Source organism: Rutidosis leptorrhynchoides, chromosome 11, assembly GCF_046630445.1.
Source record: "Rutidosis leptorrhynchoides isolate AG116_Rl617_1_P2 chromosome 11, CSIRO_AGI_Rlap_v1, whole genome shotgun sequence".
In the NCBI taxonomy this organism is placed as follows: domain Eukaryota; kingdom Viridiplantae; phylum Streptophyta; class Magnoliopsida; order Asterales; family Asteraceae; genus Rutidosis; species Rutidosis leptorrhynchoides.
The window spans coordinates 351,890,410-351,910,030 of NC_092343.1; the positions used below are offsets into that span (position 1 = coordinate 351,890,410).

The 19,621-nt window shown below is 33.8% G+C and overlaps 1 protein-coding gene and 1 long non-coding RNA gene across 2 annotated transcripts; both read right to left on the reverse strand.

The window, feature by feature from the left end:
• Positions 1–249: 249 nt before the first annotated feature.
• On the reverse strand, positions 250–1,333 carry LOC139875847 (uncharacterized). Its single transcript, XM_071863140.1, has 3 exons — positions 1,174–1,333; positions 598–1,064; positions 250–501 (listed from the first exon to the last, which is right to left on the reverse strand). The coding sequence occupies exons 1-3, from the start codon at positions 1,331–1,333 to the stop codon at positions 250–252; spliced, it is 879 nt and encodes a 292-aa protein (XP_071719241.1).
• Positions 1,334–5,761: 4,428 nt separating this feature from the next.
• LOC139877588 (uncharacterized) lies at positions 5,762–7,780 on the reverse strand. The gene is made up of 3 exons (XR_011768682.1): positions 7,640–7,780; positions 6,476–7,101; positions 5,762–6,106 (listed from the first exon to the last, which is right to left on the reverse strand). It is a non-coding gene; the product is annotated as an uncharacterized lncRNA (long non-coding RNA).
• Positions 7,781–19,621: the final 11,841 nt, after the last annotated feature.

Consider the following 19,621-nt stretch of genomic DNA (forward strand, 5'->3'; position numbering starts at 1 on the left):
TCGTCTACAATACGTTCTTGCGTTGTGTTTTTAATTACCAGATCATCCACATAAGCCTCGAGATTACGCCCAATTTGGTTTTCAAACGCAGTGTCAATTAATCGTTGATATGTTGAACCCGCATTGATTAAACCAAAAGGCATCATTATGTAATAAAATATGTCTTTGCCTGTATGAAAAGCGGTTTTATCTGCATCCTCCCTAGCCATGGGGATCTGATGATATCCCCTTGCCGCATCCAAAAAAACATTAATATGAAAAAGCATGTAATGATTCCACTTTTAAATCAATTTCTGGAAGCGGATAATTATCTTCAGGGCATGCTTTGTTTAGATCTTTGAAATTCATGCACATTCTCCACGAGCCATCGGGCTTTTTCACCAAAACTGGATTCGCAATCCATGATTGATATTGCACTTCATGCAAAATACCAGCTGCCACCAGCTTTGTTACTTCTTCGCATAGCCACTTAGCGCGATCCGGGGCCATGCCTCTAAGCTTCTGGAATACAGGTTTTAAAGCAGGATTTACGTTAAGTCTGTGTTCCGTGATATGACGCGGAACACCAGTCATATCATTTTCGCACCAAGCAAAAACATCCATATACTGCACGAGTAACTGCACAATCTGTTTTTTGGTATCCGCACTAACATTGCATCCAATTTTAATTTTTTGATCAGGATATTCAGGATTAACCACTACCATGTTGTCCACAACATCAGCAATTTCTTGAACTGCACTTTTCACTTTGACATCCGCACAAATAGGCACAACGCTTACTGAACTAATCGTTGCAACGCCTTTACGCGTTGTAAATTTAATCATACCATGAATGGTAGATGGAACCATTCCGAATTTACCCAACGCAGATCTGCCCAACAACATGTTGTAGCGAGAAGAAGTCCGCATAACATAGAAATCCAGCCGTGCTTGACGCACTAAACTAGCATCATTTTCATCAAAAAGCTCAACGTCTAAAGGCAATAGCCCTATAGGTAATGAGGATTCTCCCGCAAAACCAGTTAACGAGGCTGCGGTTGATTGTAAATTTGCCCTAATACTCTCTAGCAGTTGAATAAAACATTGCTCATAAACAATTTCAACGCTGCTGCCATTATCAACATGAACTTTCATAATTGTGATTCCAGTCTGCGCGATTTTGCACGATATTACTATCGGCATTTCCGAGAAATCTTCGCTTTGCATTTTGGGAAAACTTATTGGCACGGACTGCCAATTTTGAAGCATTTTGCTGATTTTCGCGTTCTTTCCCTTTTTGAGCATTTGCTTGCATAGTGACAGCAGTACCGCGAACAATTCGTTTATCATTCATCGTTTCAAAAAAAAGCAATTTGTCACAAATTATGAATGTATTCACCTGTGAATCATCAAAACAATACACGATTAAAATAAACAAGCCAATTTATTGTTCAATAGCACAAATCAAAAAATTCTGAGTTTAATTTTGAAACGTGTCCCACGGATGGCGTCAATTGATCAATCCTATATTAAGAAGTTACTTAATTAAGGATTGAGTGCAATGATAAAGATGGAGGATGGGATGTTTGATGATTATTTTGGGCCCTGATGATCGTCTTTCACTTTTCAATCAAGTGATCAACCACCCCGACCCGGTCTTGATTGTTAATTAGCATGATTCACCTTGACACAATGTAAAGGTTCCTTGGACAAAATCACAAGTGAAAATTACAAAGGTCTCGGCAAATGGCAGAGAATCAACAACCTATAAATGTGAGGCCAAGCTCTCTATTTATAGTAATCAAAATATTCGCGGCATGCGGATTTAACTGCCGTCCGCAATAACTTAGCGAGGACAGTCCGCTGTCTTTTATTAATGTGCCATAACCCGCAGACTTAACTTTTAGCGGATATATCTAGCCTTTTGAGTATACTTCGCGAAACTTCTGTTTTTAGCTTTTAGCAATTGAAATATACATATACAACGCTATGTATATAATCGGTAATCAGTTTGACTTACCATAAAATGAACAAAATAATCTACACCATGTGGAAAAAAAAAATGAGTGAAAGTGTGTGCACAAATTGCCTATACAAATACAATTGTGTAACTTTTTTGGCTGGAAATATTTAAGATATGGACATATGGTCAGTGACGAGTTTATGTATATACCCGTGGGGTCACGGGACATTACTAGTTTAAAAATTTTTTAGTAGAAAATACTCTTTAAATTGTATAGAACACCACTAAATTTAAATAAAGGACCCCATAAAATTTTCAGATTTATAGTTTTTCTTTTAAAATGTATAGGACACTACTAAATTAAACTACTCGGACCCGATATATTTGTCGAATTCATAGTATTTTTAAGGTAAACAACCACTAAAATAACATTAAATATAATTGATACCTAAAAAAATTCGGGACCCCATTGAGTTATAGTCCTGAAATCGCCACTACATATGCTATATGTTGATCCCGGACTCACGTCCTTGAAATAATAGGCATGGGTTCGAATCCTGGGAAGGGATATAATTTAATTTTTTTATTTTGACTTTTAAGTTTGATTTTTCCAGTTCCCGCGAAAATAAAAAGTGAGTATTTAATTTTTTAAGACATTTATTGAGAGAACATGTCCTCACAATAGGCTATTATTAATTTGTTTTAAATATATTGTTCTAAGTTTGATTTTTTCGGTCCCCACCAAAATGAAAAAAAACCCTAGTATTTAGTTTTTATATATTACCTATTGCGAGGACATGTTCTCATAATATGGTGTTTTTAATTTTTTTAACTTTTTTCGAAATTTAATTTTTTCTGTTCGTACGAAAAAGATAAAAATCCAAGTATTTAATTTTTATATAATACGTTATTACCTATTGCGAGGTTAAGGGTATCGGGGGAGCTTATGGCTTATTGTACGAGTAGAAGGGAATCAGGCCAGCTTAAGGTTTATCAAACGAGATGAAGTCTTATCGAACGAGATAAAGGCATACCAGACGAGCTTAAGGCTTACCGTGATCTTTAGGCTTATTGGACGACCCTTAGGCTTATTGGACCACCTTAAGGCTTATCGTACGAGCTTAGAGCTTGTCGTACGAGCTTAAGGCTTATCGTACGAGCTTAAGACTTATCAAATGAACTTTAGGTCTATCATACAAACTTTAGGCTCATCAGACGACATACATACAATCGTACTTACATATAAATGCATTTCTTATAGATATTGTATATGACATTCATTATACAAACACATATATACACACACATTCATTTATTATACATCCGTAATGTATATGAGATTACACATATACATCATAGATACATATATACGCATACAAACCTTATACATACATACATACATACATACATACATACATACATACATACATAAATACAATACACACACACACACACACACACTCACACACACACACACACACACACACACACACACATATATATATATATATATATATATATATATATATATATATATATATATATATATATATATATATATATATATATATATATATGTGTGTGTGTGTGTGTGTGTGTGTAATTAATATATTATACATGTATTAATGTATAATATATTAATACATTTATACCCACAAACATATTTACATATGCATACATTCATTATAGATGTTGTATATGACATTCATTATACAAACACATATATACGTACATGCATAAATACATCATTATACATGATTACATATACAAATATTCATTCAGTATAAATATTTACATATACATACATTTATTGAAATTATTAAAAAGGTTAACAAAAAATCTATCAAAGATCATATATAATAATTTTAATAAAAATGTATTTAAAATTTTAATTACCTATTGTGAGAACAACTACTAGCAATACGTTAATATATAGATATATACATTATACATGCATGCGTTAGTATAATTACTTTTAACAAAAAAATTAAGAAAATGAATTTAATTTCCTATTGTGAGGACACGTTCTCGCAATAGGTTGCGCGGGTTTTTTTTTTAATTTAGAGGGAACTGAAAATTTAAATTTAATTTGTTCTAATAAAACAGATTTCTTTTAAAAAAGTTAATTATCGATTGTGAGAACAAGTCCTCTCGATACGTTCCCAGCGTTTATTTATTTATTTTTGATGGAATCGGAAATTTAAATATAATTCGTTTTAATTAAAATTGATTTATTAATTAGCTATTGTGAGAACATGTCCTTGCAACAGGTCTGGTTAAAAAAAATATTCAACGTTTCTTTATTTTTCTTCTTTGACTGGAAAAAGAAAATCAAAAATAAAATAAATAACAACTATTGTGACGACGTGTCCTCACAATAGTGTTAGTCAAACTAAAAAATCAACTCCAACCCATATTTTTGTCGTCTAGCTGCCTTTTTGTGAGGACATTAGTGTCCTCCCAAAAAGTGTCGTCACAAAAGGTCCATATTCTAGTAGTGCGTTGGTGTGATAAGGTGCATGCCTTAAGCCTCGCAGTTAATCCAAAGCATACCAGGTATCTAATGCGGCGATGATGTGTGAAGAGTTTCCTCTTAATGTGTGTGTGGGTGACAAATGAGAGCATTCAAAGTCAATTCGCAGTTCAAAGAAAAATAGTCACTAAAATAAAGGGAAGCCATCACATTGGATAAATGAACGTAAAATGTGTTCTGTAAATTTATTGTGCTGTTGATACATCATACTAATTTTACTATAGGGCTACCAACTACAGGCATATATGATTCGAACGATTTCATTATTAGTCGATCACAAACATTTCGAAAAAAATAGATTACAAATGTAAAAGTGCAGTAAAATGATGAATATGAACTTGCAATGCTACAGCAATGCTCACCTAAACTACAATAACAATTACACAGAAGAGATGCATTCGCCTAAAATATACACGTGCTTAATTAGTCATATAAAATTGGTCCCTAAACGCTCGTTACCTTTAAACAATGATTGGCTTACCTATGCAACAGATTGCACATTGGTTCCACAAATTTATTTATCTTTTACACTATATATCTTCATATTGCACACTCTTTCTTCATAAGGAATATGTTGAACTGCGTTCACGTACTTTAACAAGTGGATACCATTTTCATAAATATTAAATACTAGTTTAATGACCCGTGAATTACGGGTGTGATAAAGAATTCTACATTATACTCTATAATATTATTATACTCCGTAATATTAAGTATTATATAATACCACTTCTTGAACAGAGACAACTTCAAGATTTCCTGGTGCGTAAAAAAATGAAATTAAACTAAGTTTAAAAGCAGGTTACTAATCAGCCCAGTACGTATATAGCAAGATTATTTTGAATTTCATACATAAATGGTTACTGATAGATGGCTCTAATCGAAGGCACGAATATATAAAATAGGTTACCTGTAAGAAACTTGATCTTCAGAAGGTTAAGGGAGATGAACACACATATTTTTCTTATAAACCCTGAAATTATAAAGATTGTTGAATCGCCATGAGAAAGAACTAAAATTATCCATCAAATATATCCAACCTTAACAAAAATAAAAAATAAAAAAATAGAGCTAAATCTATGTAGCATGTCATTCCATTTGAATAGTTGAATGAATCACAAATATTGACATTTACATAGGTGGGATAAAAAACTTGGATGAAAATTAATAGGAAAGGCTCATGAAGTTGAAAGTGGAGATTACAAGTAATCAGTTTCACCCATTAACATTGAGCACAAGTAATTGATTTCCAGAGCAGTAGATGACAATCCTTCAATTTATTTTTTATATGTTATTAACTAAAAAATACAAAATACATAAGTCTATGAATATTACATATTGACAAAAAATCAAAATTGTTGTTGCCTGAATTCATAGCGCACATATAAACAAATGCCTATTTAAAATCATAATTGGTCGAAACTGCTAAGAATTGTTGTTAACATTACATCGAACACTTTATGTGCAGGGAAAGCAAAATGCACGAAAAGCAAATACTTGCTAACACCAACCCCCGTGTTCCTTAGCCCCAACGTCATTGCCTCTGACATTCAATATATTGAAGCAAACTCAATATTATCACTCTCTTTACCAAATCCCCAATTCACTTGCATTTTGAGAAGAAGGTATGACTGTGGAAATTAATAAAGAAAACATAGTTAGTATAAGTGCGTTTAAAAATGCACATATTGAATTACTTCTTGAATAAAAGTGGAGTTCAAAGTGAGATTAGTACCATAAACTGATAAAAACGAAACATCAATAATAATAATAAATCATTATGAAAACAGATGAGTGACACTTACCTTCGAAAATATGTAAAATACAGTTGCATGAGATTAAGAAAAAGACTTGGCAACCATCTTAGTTATACAGTAAGTGTAAACAATTTTCACCTTATAATCTAGCATATCTAATCCATATGGTTTCAAACAAACTTAAACCCATTATGTAACAATAAGGAATAGATAGGTAGTAGATGTTTTAAGCAATAAACTAACCTTCACTATAAAATTAAGACTGCAGCTACCAAGGCATTCAAGCTAACTTTTGAGGTTTATAAGACTGCAGCTACTTGGCTGGGATTTGATTTTAATCTTGTGTCGATACATAACCTTTGAGGTTTATAAGCCTGCCATAAAATTTAAGATGTTCTTAACCTACGGGAATTTTCAAAGAAGTCAAAACAAATGTTAGTACTGTAAAAGTGAATTAACATTGTTGACCAAGATATCAGTTAAATTGTGAATTAAAGCTTTTCGCTCGAAAATGATGTTGGTACCAACATATTCATCCACCATTTGTGCCCGAACAGGCTCACATATCAGTTGTTATCCATTGCCTACATGCCTTGTTTAAAATCTGAAAATATCAAAGTGACATTTACAATTTAAAAGGATGAAAAAACAAAAGAATACATTTAACCTACCATTCAGAAAAAGTGGAATTGAATAAGTTTTACCACCAGCAGCAAACTGGATGATCTCTAGCCAAGATTGAAATCAAATCCCAACCAAGTAGTGGAATCAATTAATTCAGAACTATCGCTTTTTCCTTAGTCATTATGGGAATCAGAGGAACCTTATGTTTGTTCTTGATTTTCTTCTCTGATTTATGTCTTCTTAACCTGTGAAAACAAATTAATGAAAGAAGTTATCTATATATTATCATACTTCTTAATATATTCTACTCACTTTTAATGAAATCATATAGGTCATTTTATCGAACACCTTGTGTGCATTATACAAAATACCTACACAATCATTTAAATGTGCATTAGATTGATAACAGTTGTACTAAATTGTTCATCCAAGGCATTATATAAGTCTAAATTACTCATCCGAGACATAAATTACCTATTTAAAAAGCTCCAAAACATAACTTCCAAACATAGGTTATGATCTGGATTCATTATTTTCAGCAATCAAACTAATGAAACGAAAACATAGAAAATAAAAAATGAAAATCCAAATCCACGTATGGGCGATGCAGAAGAACCCTAGTAACTAATTAACTGGGAAAGAGAATAGAATCAATTAGAAGAGGATCCAGCACCTTCAATTTGAATCCAGAAACAAAAAAATGAAGCTTAATCGAGAAATCAGAAACACCGGAAAGAAGAGGATAAGAGATAATAGATTGAATTCATAAAATATAAAGCTTACATGAGAAGTTTGGAGTTAAGAGGGCGGTGATGAGCTGCTTCATATGTTTGTGGAATACTGGAATAAGATTGTTTGAAAGATGAAAGAGAGGCTGTGTATATGATTTTTTTTTGAATTCTTGATTGGGAGAGAAAATAATTAGTGAACCCTAATTTGAAAAGAGCAGGCGTGCGATGTGATGAATCCTAAAGCAGTTTTTTTTATCACGCGTGGTTTTTTTCTTACTGAATATTTGTAATCTATAATGATTAATATATTTTTTTGTTAAAAAATTAATTTTTTATTACATCATCTACATGTCTTCAAATTTTTTCTTTTTATTTTTTAATTTTCTTTTATGAAGGGAAATTGTTATTTATGACATCATAAGGTTAGTGTTTTAATAGAATCTATAGATTAGAATATGAAGGATGACAGTAAAGGGAGAATATTATGATTAACCTTAACATACCACTTATCTAGGATTGTCTATAAATAGGTGTTTTCCACATAGTGGCTAACGTTTTGATGCTTCGATAGATTAATGTTGAACACAGGGTGGCAAAAAAAAAAATGAAACGATGCATATATTCCAATCACATGGTGCAGGCCTAAACATGAAACCTTGACTTGACTAAATGTAATTTTACATCATTCAGATTATTCTTTAAAAATGATTATCAAACACGTTTTTAGGTTATTGTCATTTAAAAGCAACTTCATTCACAACCTTTGAATCAATCAGCTTATGAACCATTCGGCGCTAAATCATTCAGTTTTATCAAACGCACCATAAGAACCAACCCATATTTATAAAAATGATGGAAAAATTTATTGGCGACTTCTGTACTAGAAAGTCCAACGGTAACAGAAGCGCAAACATGAATTCAATTGACCGACAAAAGAATGTAGTTATCAGGGAATAAGTTTAAGTTACTGAATTAAAAAAGGCTACACATAATTGGAAACCCATTACTTACTTTAGTCAAACTTAAAATAAAGCATCAGTTTATGGAAGTCGATCAACTCCTGCGCAAGATTTTTGGCTGAAATGTCCCGTTCATAATGATTATAAACGTTTCATATTAATTGATTTCGTTGCGAGTTTTTGACCTCTATATGAGACGTTTTTCAAAGACTGCATTCGATTTTTAAAACAACCATAACCTTTATTTTATCGATAAAGGTTTTAAAAACATTATGACAATTATCAAATAACGATAATCTAAAATATAGCGTTATCACACGACTATTACATAATGGTTTACAATAATATTACACATCAACTTAGGTCTTCGAATGCAGTTTTAAACAATATTATACAAGCATGCAGACTCCAATCTTGTCTTTATTTAGCATGCAACAGCGGAAGCTCTTAATAATCACCTGAGAATAAACATGTTTAAAACGTCAACAAAAATGTTGGTGAGTTATAGGTTTAACCTATATATTTATTAAATCGTAATAATAGACCACAAGATTTCATATTTTCATTTCTCATAAACAACATGCAATCTGCATAAAAATTATTCATATGATGAACACCTGGTAACCGACATTAACAAATGCATCTAGAATATCTCCAATATACAGGTACACTCATCTGTATATAAAATTGAAGTACTAAAGCATCCATAACATGGATGGGGTTCGTTAGGCCCATAGATCTATCTTCAGAATTCGCGTCAATTTGGGGGTCTGTTCCCAAATTCTTAGGCTACCAAGTTGAAAGGGTGATATCCGGTATAATGATTCAATCAAAGAATATAGTTTCAAGTACTTGTGTCTATTTTGTAAAACATTTATGAAACTGCATGTATTCTCATCCCAAAAATATTAGATTTTAAAACTGGGACTATAACTCACTTTCACAGGTTTTTCCTTTGTCGGAAATAAGACTTGGCCACTGGTTGATTCACGAACCTATAACAAATATATATATATATATATATATATATATATATATATATATATATATATATATATATATATCAAAGTATGATCGAAATATAATTATACCGTATTTTATTACATTTTAATGATTTAAGTTTGTTAAGTTGACAGTCCAATGTTTGTAGTCCACAAATAATTGTCCACAGTTAGTAGTACAGAAATAAATCAATATATATTATCTCGAATCAATCCACGACCCAGTGCATACAAGTCTCAGACTCGATCACAACTCAAAGTATATATATTATTTTGGAAGTAACCTCAACCCTGTATAGCTAACTCGATCATTACCGCATATAGAGTATCTATGGTTGTTCCAAATAATATATATAGATGACGTCGATATGATATGTCAAAACATTGTATACGTGTCTATGGTCTATCAAGATTACATAATATATGTTAGAATACATGTATAATACAATATAAGTTAGTTAAGTTATGATTAGTATAGATTTGTTACAAAGTTCACGTAGCTACAACAAGCAAAAATATCCAATTTTGTTTTACCCATAACTTCTTCGTTTTAAATTCGTTTTGAGTGAATCCAATTGCTATGGTTTCATAATGAACTGAAATTTATGAAACTAAATAGAAAAAGTATAAGTTTATAGTCGAAAATACAAGTTACAAGTCGTTTTTGTAAGAGTTTAACCATGATTTTTGGATATAGTTTCATGTTCATAAGAAAAAACATTTTCCAAGAAGGACAACTTTTAAATCAAAGTTTATCATAGTTTTTAATTATCTAACCCAAAACATCCCCCGGTTTCACTACGACGGCGTATGTCCGGTTTTACAGTGTTCTTCGTGTTTCCAGGTTTTAAATCATTAAGTTAGCATATCATATAGATATAGAACATATGTTTAGTTGATTTTAAAAGTTAAGTTAGAAGGATTAACTTTGTTTGCGAACAAGTTTAGAATTAACTAAACTATGTTCTAGTGATTACAAGTTATAATCTTCGAATAAGATAGTTTTATATATATGAATCGAATGATGTTATGAACATCATTAATACCTCAAGTATAGTAGGTAAACCTACTTGAAATAACAAGAAATGATCTAGAGCTTCAAAGGATCTTGAATGGCTTGAAAGTTCTTGAAGTAGAATCATGATACAAAAACAAGTTCAAGTAAGATTTTCTACTCGAATTAAGATAGTTATAGTTATAGAAATTGAATCAAAGTTTGAATATGAGTATTACCTTGAATTAGAATGATAACCTACTGTAAGTAACAAAGGTTTCTTGATCTTAGATGATTACTTGGAATGGATTAGAAAGCTTGGAAGTATACTTGCAAACTTGAAAGTATTCTTGATTTTATGAAACTAGAACTTATAGAATTTATGAAGAACACTTAGAACTTGAAGATCGAACTTGAGAGAGTTTAATTAGATGAAGAAAATTGAAGAATGAAGGTGTTTGTATGTGTTTTAGGTCGTGATATATGGATTAGATATAAAGGATATGAAAGTTTGTTTTCTTGTAAATAAGTCGTAGATGTTTAATAATATTTTTGTAATCTTGCTAAATAATTCATACTAGATTACAAAGAATGGTTCCCACATGTTTGATGACTCATTAAGGGCTACTAAGAGCTGATCATTGAATTGTATATACCAATAGTAAATATATTTAGAAGCTGTGTATTGTACGAGTACGAATACGGGTGCATACGAGTAGAATTGTTGATGAAAATGAATGAGAATGCAATTGTAAGCATTTTTGTTAAGTAGAAGTACTTTGATATATGTCTTGAAGTCTTTCAAAAGTGTACTAATACATCTTAATATACTACATGTATATACATTTTAAAGGAGTCATTAAGTCATCGTTAGTCGTTACATGTAAGTGTTGTTTTGAAACCTTTAAGTTAACGATATCATTTAATGTTGTTAACTCAATGTTTATTATATCTAATGAGATGTTAAATTATTACATTATCATGATATTATGATGTATGAATATATATTAATGTGATATATGTACATTAAAATGTTGTTACAACGATAATCGTAACATATATGTCTCGTTTCGAAATTCTTAAGTTAGTAGTCTTGTTTTACATATGTAGTTCATTGTTAACACACTTAATAATATATTTAATTATCATTTTATCATGTTAAATATAGTGTAACAATATCTTAATATGATACATATGTATTTAGTAAGACGTTGTTATAACGATAATCGTTATATATATCGTTTCGAGTTTCTTAACTTAGTAGTCTCATTATTATGTATATAACTCATTGTTAATATACCTAATGAGATACTTACTTATCATAATATCATATTAACTATATATATATATATAACTCATTATTATGTCAACTTTGGGCGGTTTTCAACCGTTGTTTAATTTGAATGTTTTCTCTGTGGTTTCTTGGATAATTTCTGGACCCGTAATCTGTCTATCCCCCACTTCACTCCAACAAATTGGAAACCTACACTTTCTAACATAAAGTACCTCAAATGGCGCCATCTCAATACTCAAATGGTAACTGTTGTTGTAGGAAAATTCTGCTAACGGTAGATGTCGATCTCAACTGTTTCCGAAATCAATAACACATGCTCGTAGCATGTCTTCAAGGGTCTGTATCATCCTTTCACTTTCCCCATTAGTTTGTGGCTGATAGGCAGTACTCATGTCTGGACGAGTCCCCAATGCTTGTTGCAACGTCTGCCAGAATCTTGAAACAAATTTGCCATCCCTATCAGAGATAATAGAGACTGGTATTCCATGTCTGGAGATGACTTCCTTCAAGTATAAACGTGTCAACTTTTCCATTTTATCATCTTCTCTTATTGACAAAAAGTGTGCTGATTTGGTGAGACTATCGACTATTACCCAAATAGTATCATAACCACTTGCAGTCCTTGGCAATTTAGTAATGAAATCCATGGTAATGTTTTCCCATTTCCATTCCGGGATTTCAGGTTGTTGAAGTAGACCTGATGGTTTCTGATGTTCAACTTTGACCTTAGAACACGTCAAACATTCTCCTACGTATTTAGCAATATCGGCTTTCATACCCGGCCACCAAAAGTGTTTCTTGAGATCTTTGTACATCTTTCCTGGTCTAAGATGTATTGAGTATCTGGTTTTATGTTCTTCCTTAAGTACCATTTCTCTCACATCTCCAAACTTTGGTACCCAAATTCTTTCAGCCCTATACCGGGTTCCGTCTTCCCTAATATTAAGATGTTTCTCTGAACCTTTAGGTATTTCATCCTTCAAATTTCCCTCTTTTAAAACTCTCTGTTGCGCCTCTTTTATTTGAGTAGTAAGGTTAGTACGAATAATTATATTCATAGTTTTTACCCGTATAGCTTCTCTGTCCTTTCTACTCAAAGCGTCGGATACCACATTCGCCTTCCCCTGGTGGTAACGAATTTCAAATTCGTAATCATTCAACAACTCAATCCACCTACGCTGCCTCATGTTCAGTTGTTTCTGATTAAATATATGTTGGAGACTTTTGTGGTTGGTATATATAATACTTTTGACTCCATATAAATAGTGACTCCAAGTCTTTAATGCAAAAATAACAGCGCCCAATTCCAAATCGTGAGTCGTATAATTTTGTTCTTGAATCTTCAATTGTCTGGATGCATAAGCAATTACCTTCGTTCATTGCATTAATACACAACCGAGACCTTGCTTTGAAGCGTTACAATAAATCACAAAATCATCATTCCCTTCAGGCAATGATAATATAGGTGCCGTAGTTAAATTTTTCTTCAACAATTGAAATGCTTTCTATTGCTCATCCTTCCATTCAAATTTCTTCTCTTTATGCGTTAATGCAGTCAAGGGTTTTGCTATTTTGGAAAAATCTTGGATGAATTTTCTGTAGTAACCAGCCAATCCTAAAAATTGACGTATATGCTTCGGATTTTTCGGGGTTTCCCACTTTTCAACGGTTTCAATCTTTACCGGATCTACCTGAATACCTTCTTTATTCACTATGTGTAGCGACCCGACAAAATCGTCATTGACGGCGCCATCTACTTAGGTCCCATTACGTGATCATAAGTCTTTAAAAATGACGTTTGACCAAAATATGTCGCATTCATTTCAATTGTAAAGATGTTTCAAGTTTACAAAAGTAGTTCAACAACTAGCGACGTTACAATGTTTTACGTACAAATGGAACCTATGCGACACAGTTTAAATGTAAAGTCAAAAGATGCTCCATGTATGCATGTAGACTCGACATCCAAACAAGTATCAAAATAGTGAGCAGAAGCATGTAACACATATCGTTCAAGGACCTGAGAAAAATATAGAAAATCTGTCAACGAAAACGTTTGTGAAATCATAGGTTTAGTAAGTGAGTACGTAAGTAAGTTGAACCACAAGATTTATAACATAGAAGTAATAGTAAGAACATTCTAAAAGTTGTTATCACAAGCACCCAATTATCAATGCTTAACTAACGTTACCCCATCACAAATAGTGTTTGAACATACACTGTTTCTCGAAAATATATTTCATTCGCATAACGGTAGCGAACCGTTCGAATGAGGGTTTGTCAAACCCATATGGCCATACAACATAAGTTCTCGCTTACACCCGGCAAGTGTAACTAATGATAATCGAATTGAGGCATTTTTGTTCTCACTCGTACGTAGAATGTTTGTTTTCGTACTTTTGTTCACTTTGTTAATTGAAACGTTTAAGTTTTTCTCATCCCAAATGTAAGTTTAAAATAGTAAAAGTGGGACTATGATCTCACCGTACTAGCACGCCAAAGTATTTGAAATTAAACGTTGTGCAAATGAAAGTTGCTTAGTCTTGACCTAAACAAACAAGTTTTATCAATTAACAGTTACGACACAAGGTCGGGTGAAATGTGTTCAATTAGTCCTATGGCTCGTTACAACTCGATTAATATAGCATGTGAATCACGTTGTCAAGTTTCATGCGAGATACAAGTATGAAAGCATGTGAGAACGATTGCATAAATATTTGGTTAAATGATAGGTCAGATCATGTTGAGATTGAGAGAAATGATAAGATAAAGAGAGATTCGGTATGTAAGCATGAGACTCGATATTAGAGAGAATCGGTACAATTACATTCCACAGCTTCTAGAACTCAGTTACAATGCAATGGCTATCTAATTAGGACTACTTAGGTTCCTTATTTAGCCCTCTTCTAAGGAACCTTCAATTAAGCTTGTTTCACATTAACACTATACAACTTCGGGGTCCTAACAATCTCCCCTTAGTGTTAAATGTGAACTTTACAACATAATCCTATTTTGTAATCTTGAGAGGTCCAAACGTTAGTTTCCATCGTGTGCCATCTGGTTTTGAAACTTCTACTTGATTTTCTGAAATTTGCTTAGAAGGTTTCCAGACACCCCACGCTTTTCTTGGATCTCCCTCATATAATGGATATTCATCCATTTCCTTGAAATATCTTCTCTTTCTCTGTCCACGAAGTATCTCAAACTGTCTTGTACGAACCCGGAGTTTCGGACGATCTCTTATATGCTTTATGAATTCTCCAAGACCCATTATCATGTCAATGTCATGGAACTTGCTTTGATGAATATTAAGATACTTCAGTGCCGCCTTAAGTGTTCCATCTGAATATTTGTTTAGCTCTTCAGTACGAATGAACACCTTTTCTTTTTGAGAATTTACAAAAACAAACCCTTCGGGTTCGAATTGCATTTGAAACATCCTCATATCCTTCAGTCCCTCTGTAAATTGATTCGGACACGTAATTCGAATCTTTTTCCTTTTTGCTTCGAGACCTATTTGAAAGTCTTCACGTCTCATCAGTTCAATTGTCTCCATCATGTATCTTTTCACAGCTTCCAAAGCTTGAGCCTTAGCAAAAGGTCGTATGGTGATGATACTGAGGTAGTTGTAGATGTGAATGATGTCAAGCATATCTAGATTATGAAAATTTGTTTCAGTGAACTTGTACTCTTTCTCATCTTCTCTGATAACGTGGAACTGACTGATGACGTCTTTCTTTTCGCTTATCTCTACTCCGACTTGAGTAATATTCAACACTTCTGAAATACGATATTTTCTTTGAAGCCACAAATCATCTTTATCTTTGTTGATATGTTTCCTCCACATAAACTCATACCAATTCCTTTCACTTGCTGGAAGCAATCGTGAACCTATATAAGTAAACCTTTTACTCCTTGGTAATTCATTGATGCGGAAGATCTTGTAAGCATTTTCTTTGATGAATGTGTTTCGTAACGTTATAAAATCATGTTCTACTCCCAACAATAATCTTTGCTCCTGATTCTTAAAGAATATTCCATGATTGTATTTGAATCTGGAATTCACTGTGTCACTTGATGTAGATGTACCAGAAGTTGAACTTTCATTAGCATTTGTTGAATTTGAACTCGATGAGGGTGTTGAATTTGATGAATGACCAGTAGGATTTGTTGCATCATTATTTGGAACATCATCATCTTCAATATGATCAAAGATCTCATCTTCATTTGGATTAACATAAAGATTGTCTTCATCGTCATCAGAAGAATCCATTTCATCATCACTTTCTATTACTGGTTCAGGATTCTCTTCATCTACAATCTCTACATCTTCCGGAATTGAAGATACTAATGATAACATGCTTAGAATGACAAATCCATCGTCATCCGTCTCTTCAAGATAGAAATCACTCAAGTTCAAATCCTCATCTACCAGTCCACTATCAGTCTCATTATGAACAATTGGAATTATAACTTGCTCAGGCTCCTTATCATCAATTTCATCATGTGTAGTAACCATTTCTGATTCCATTTGAACTTGTTGAGCTTGTAAAGCTGATGAAGACCTTACACCACCACCCTTAGTTGAAATGTTTACCGTTAGATATTCTCCATCTACTCCTATCTCCCCCTCATGGCTATTCTGAGGATCAGAATCGTCATGTTCATCATCACGGTGAGGACTCAACGGAGAAGAGCAGGAATTAAGTGGATATCGAACACGAGCACGAAACAATGCTTGAAGCGAAGTGCGTCGAAGAACATCTAGATTGACTCTAGAAAACATACGACTGAAATATTCTTGCTCCAAAGCATCATAGAAATGTGGTAAACGAGAAGGTGATGGTAGAAAAGTAACAATAGGAACACCAGCAGCGGCAACTGTTGAAGGCAATGTTGGTGGAAGTGTTTGAGTTACCGTGAGGGCAGGTAAGGATGATTGTGCGGTATTATTCTTATATGTAGGGCTATACATACTACTAGTCAGATTCGTGATATCCCCTTCTGATGGAGGTTGGGTAACAACCGGAGTTGTCACCGGCGAAGTTTCTTTCGAAGCATCCGCCTCCATGACTTTGGTCTCATGGGACTCTGACAAAGTAGCATGACTACCCGCCGGTTTAGTTCTCGCAGAGATATTGCTATCCCCGACTCCTGAAATCATTGATATACCATGAGGTGGCACATCTCTTTCAGTTAAAGTCTCTTCCTCCAGACCCTGAGATTAAGAATCCGAAAGAGAAGTGGTTTGAACCAATGGATCACTTTCATGAACCAAGGGAACAGTCTGCTGGAAGTCTGATAAATATCCTGAAGGATTTTCATGTTGACTCGTTTCCATGGGACGCGGCAGATCTTCCTCATCAAGATAAGCCGGACCTTGAGACCCTGTTGTACGTTGAGGTACAGGAGGATTTCCAGCCGATACGCAGGGTGCCTTTTCAAGATTTTTCGGCTCCCCTTCGGCCGTTCTGGACTTCAATGATTGAGTTTCCTCAATCGATTGAGTCAATGCAGACTTTACTACAGAGGAAGACTTTACTTCCTTAGATTCCCAAGCACCTTGCTTTGTAGGATTTATTATTAAGTCCTGCTTAGATTGGATGGGCTTAGTGGTCTTTTTACCATCCGTGCATTTAGATCTCTTGCCTACCGAAGCTTGCGCTTCATTTAGCGTAGGGCTTACTGTTATTCTTGGATGTGATACGGAGATAGGTGAGGGTGACCTAATTGGCTCTTGGTCTTGGTCCGTATCACCAATGGTTGGAGTAACTGTTTGGCGGACGATGGGTGTCGAAGTCCTAGATCTAGTTACTCGTTGGGTTGGCGGAGTCTGAATCATCTCATCAGGCATGTATCGAGTTCTCTTAGGAGAATGTTCAGGAGATGATTCAGATGTTGTTGCTGAAGTGTCACTGCTTACTTCGGGTGTTGTGGAAAGGGTTGGTTCAATCCTAGTTGGACTAGGTTCCCTGATCCTCACGGGTTGAGCTTGGTGTGCTACCCTAGATCGTTTGAGGTTCACCCTAAGTGGAGGATTAGCTGGCCCGGTTAGTTGAACTACAGGTTCCTCTACAACCTCTGGGGCTGGAACCACGGCAGGTTCAACTTGTTCTTGTTGTACCGGGTTCGGAAGAGGTATTCCTACAGCCTGAAAATAAGAACGCATACGAGCGTCTTGGGGTTCAGCTAGCCTCACTAGCCAATTTGGAATTGGTGCAGTGAATTGATTATCAGACACCATAGGGGTGTTCATCTTCAGCTCTCCAAACCTTTTCATCTGTAATCCATGTGTACCTGGTACAAATATATTTGCATTTCTGCAAGCATTTATAGCATCATTGATAAAGATACAGAAAAACCTTTCACAAGGGATGTATGAACCCCTTAGCTTATCAACTTGAGCTTGAACCAGATCCCATAAAAGCTCAGCATAGTCAGGAGCCTCTACTCTTATGAAAGAGTAGAATACTTTCAGCATTGGCACAGTCAAGCTATCAGATCCACTCCTTGTCATCAGCAAGCATCTGTTGATGATTGAGAAGATCACATACCACCTTGAGTGCAGATATTTCTTCTGAAACTTAGCTGGTGGAATGTTGGTAGCTCCAACATAACCAAGATCAAAGACAGAAGTCATCATTTGCTGAGTAGCAGGAAAAGCAGGAGCATTCTGTACAAGAGGAAGTCTGAAGACCCTCCTGAAATCAGCTTTAGTGAAACTCCTCCTCCCTTGAACTCCTCTTAGTTGAAATTCAAAACGAGCTTGTGTTCCCTCTGGATTTCCAGTAGTAGGTTGTGTAGCTTCCATAAACCTAATTGTTCTGTTAAGTAACTCCAGATCTGTTACAGCTACACTGGCAGTAGTATTGAGAGTAGGCCACAGTGTGTGCCTCTCTAGAATTGCGGTCCAGTAGTTGGAGGGTATGCTGGTTTCAGAGTTGATGAAGTGATTGTTCGCCATTTAGCTGTATAAATAAGAAATATAAGACCACAAGATATTTAACAAAAAGCATATATCTCTATTCTTATTTGCCTTTGAAATCCCTTTTTATATTTTTAAATTTTAAGATTTTTATGGTTTTTCAAAAATATAAAAGTCTTTTATTCTCAAATATGAACAAATAATTGACAACCATGACATTCATATGATATTCATCTTAGTACAAAATCATCATGCAAAGTCAATTATATAACACAAGGACTCAGAACAACACTTAGTCAATTTTTAAACACATTTCAAGCAGATTCGGTAGTTATGAAAACTTTAGATTCTGTAACCAAATAAGCTTGAGTTTTCATATCAGAAAGATATAGAATAAACATGTTAAGTGTTTGAAGATAAAAATCAGAAAATTTCAAGGTACTAAATTTCAGACTCGGTATCAACAAAGAAAACCAGATTCGGTATCTTCAACAATTAACAGAAAGTCACTCAAACATGCATATTCGATCATATATCAAGTAATATCACAACCATGATCAATTAACCATTCAATTACAAGTATATTAACATGTTAATTGTATGAACAAACTCGGTATCAGGATAAGAACACATTCGGTAGATACAGAATTCATCAAATAAGCAATTAAACATGTAATCAGACTCGGTCAAATGATAGATCAGTCAATTTAACTCAGATTAGACAAGATTTCATGTTGATTTTCCAAATCAATTGAGTTTAATCAAAGATTAATTGAAATCGACTCAGACTCGGTATAATCAACAAGATTTCAAAAATTAAAGGTCATAATCCAGTTATTTTGATCTTTTCTGGTTGATAAA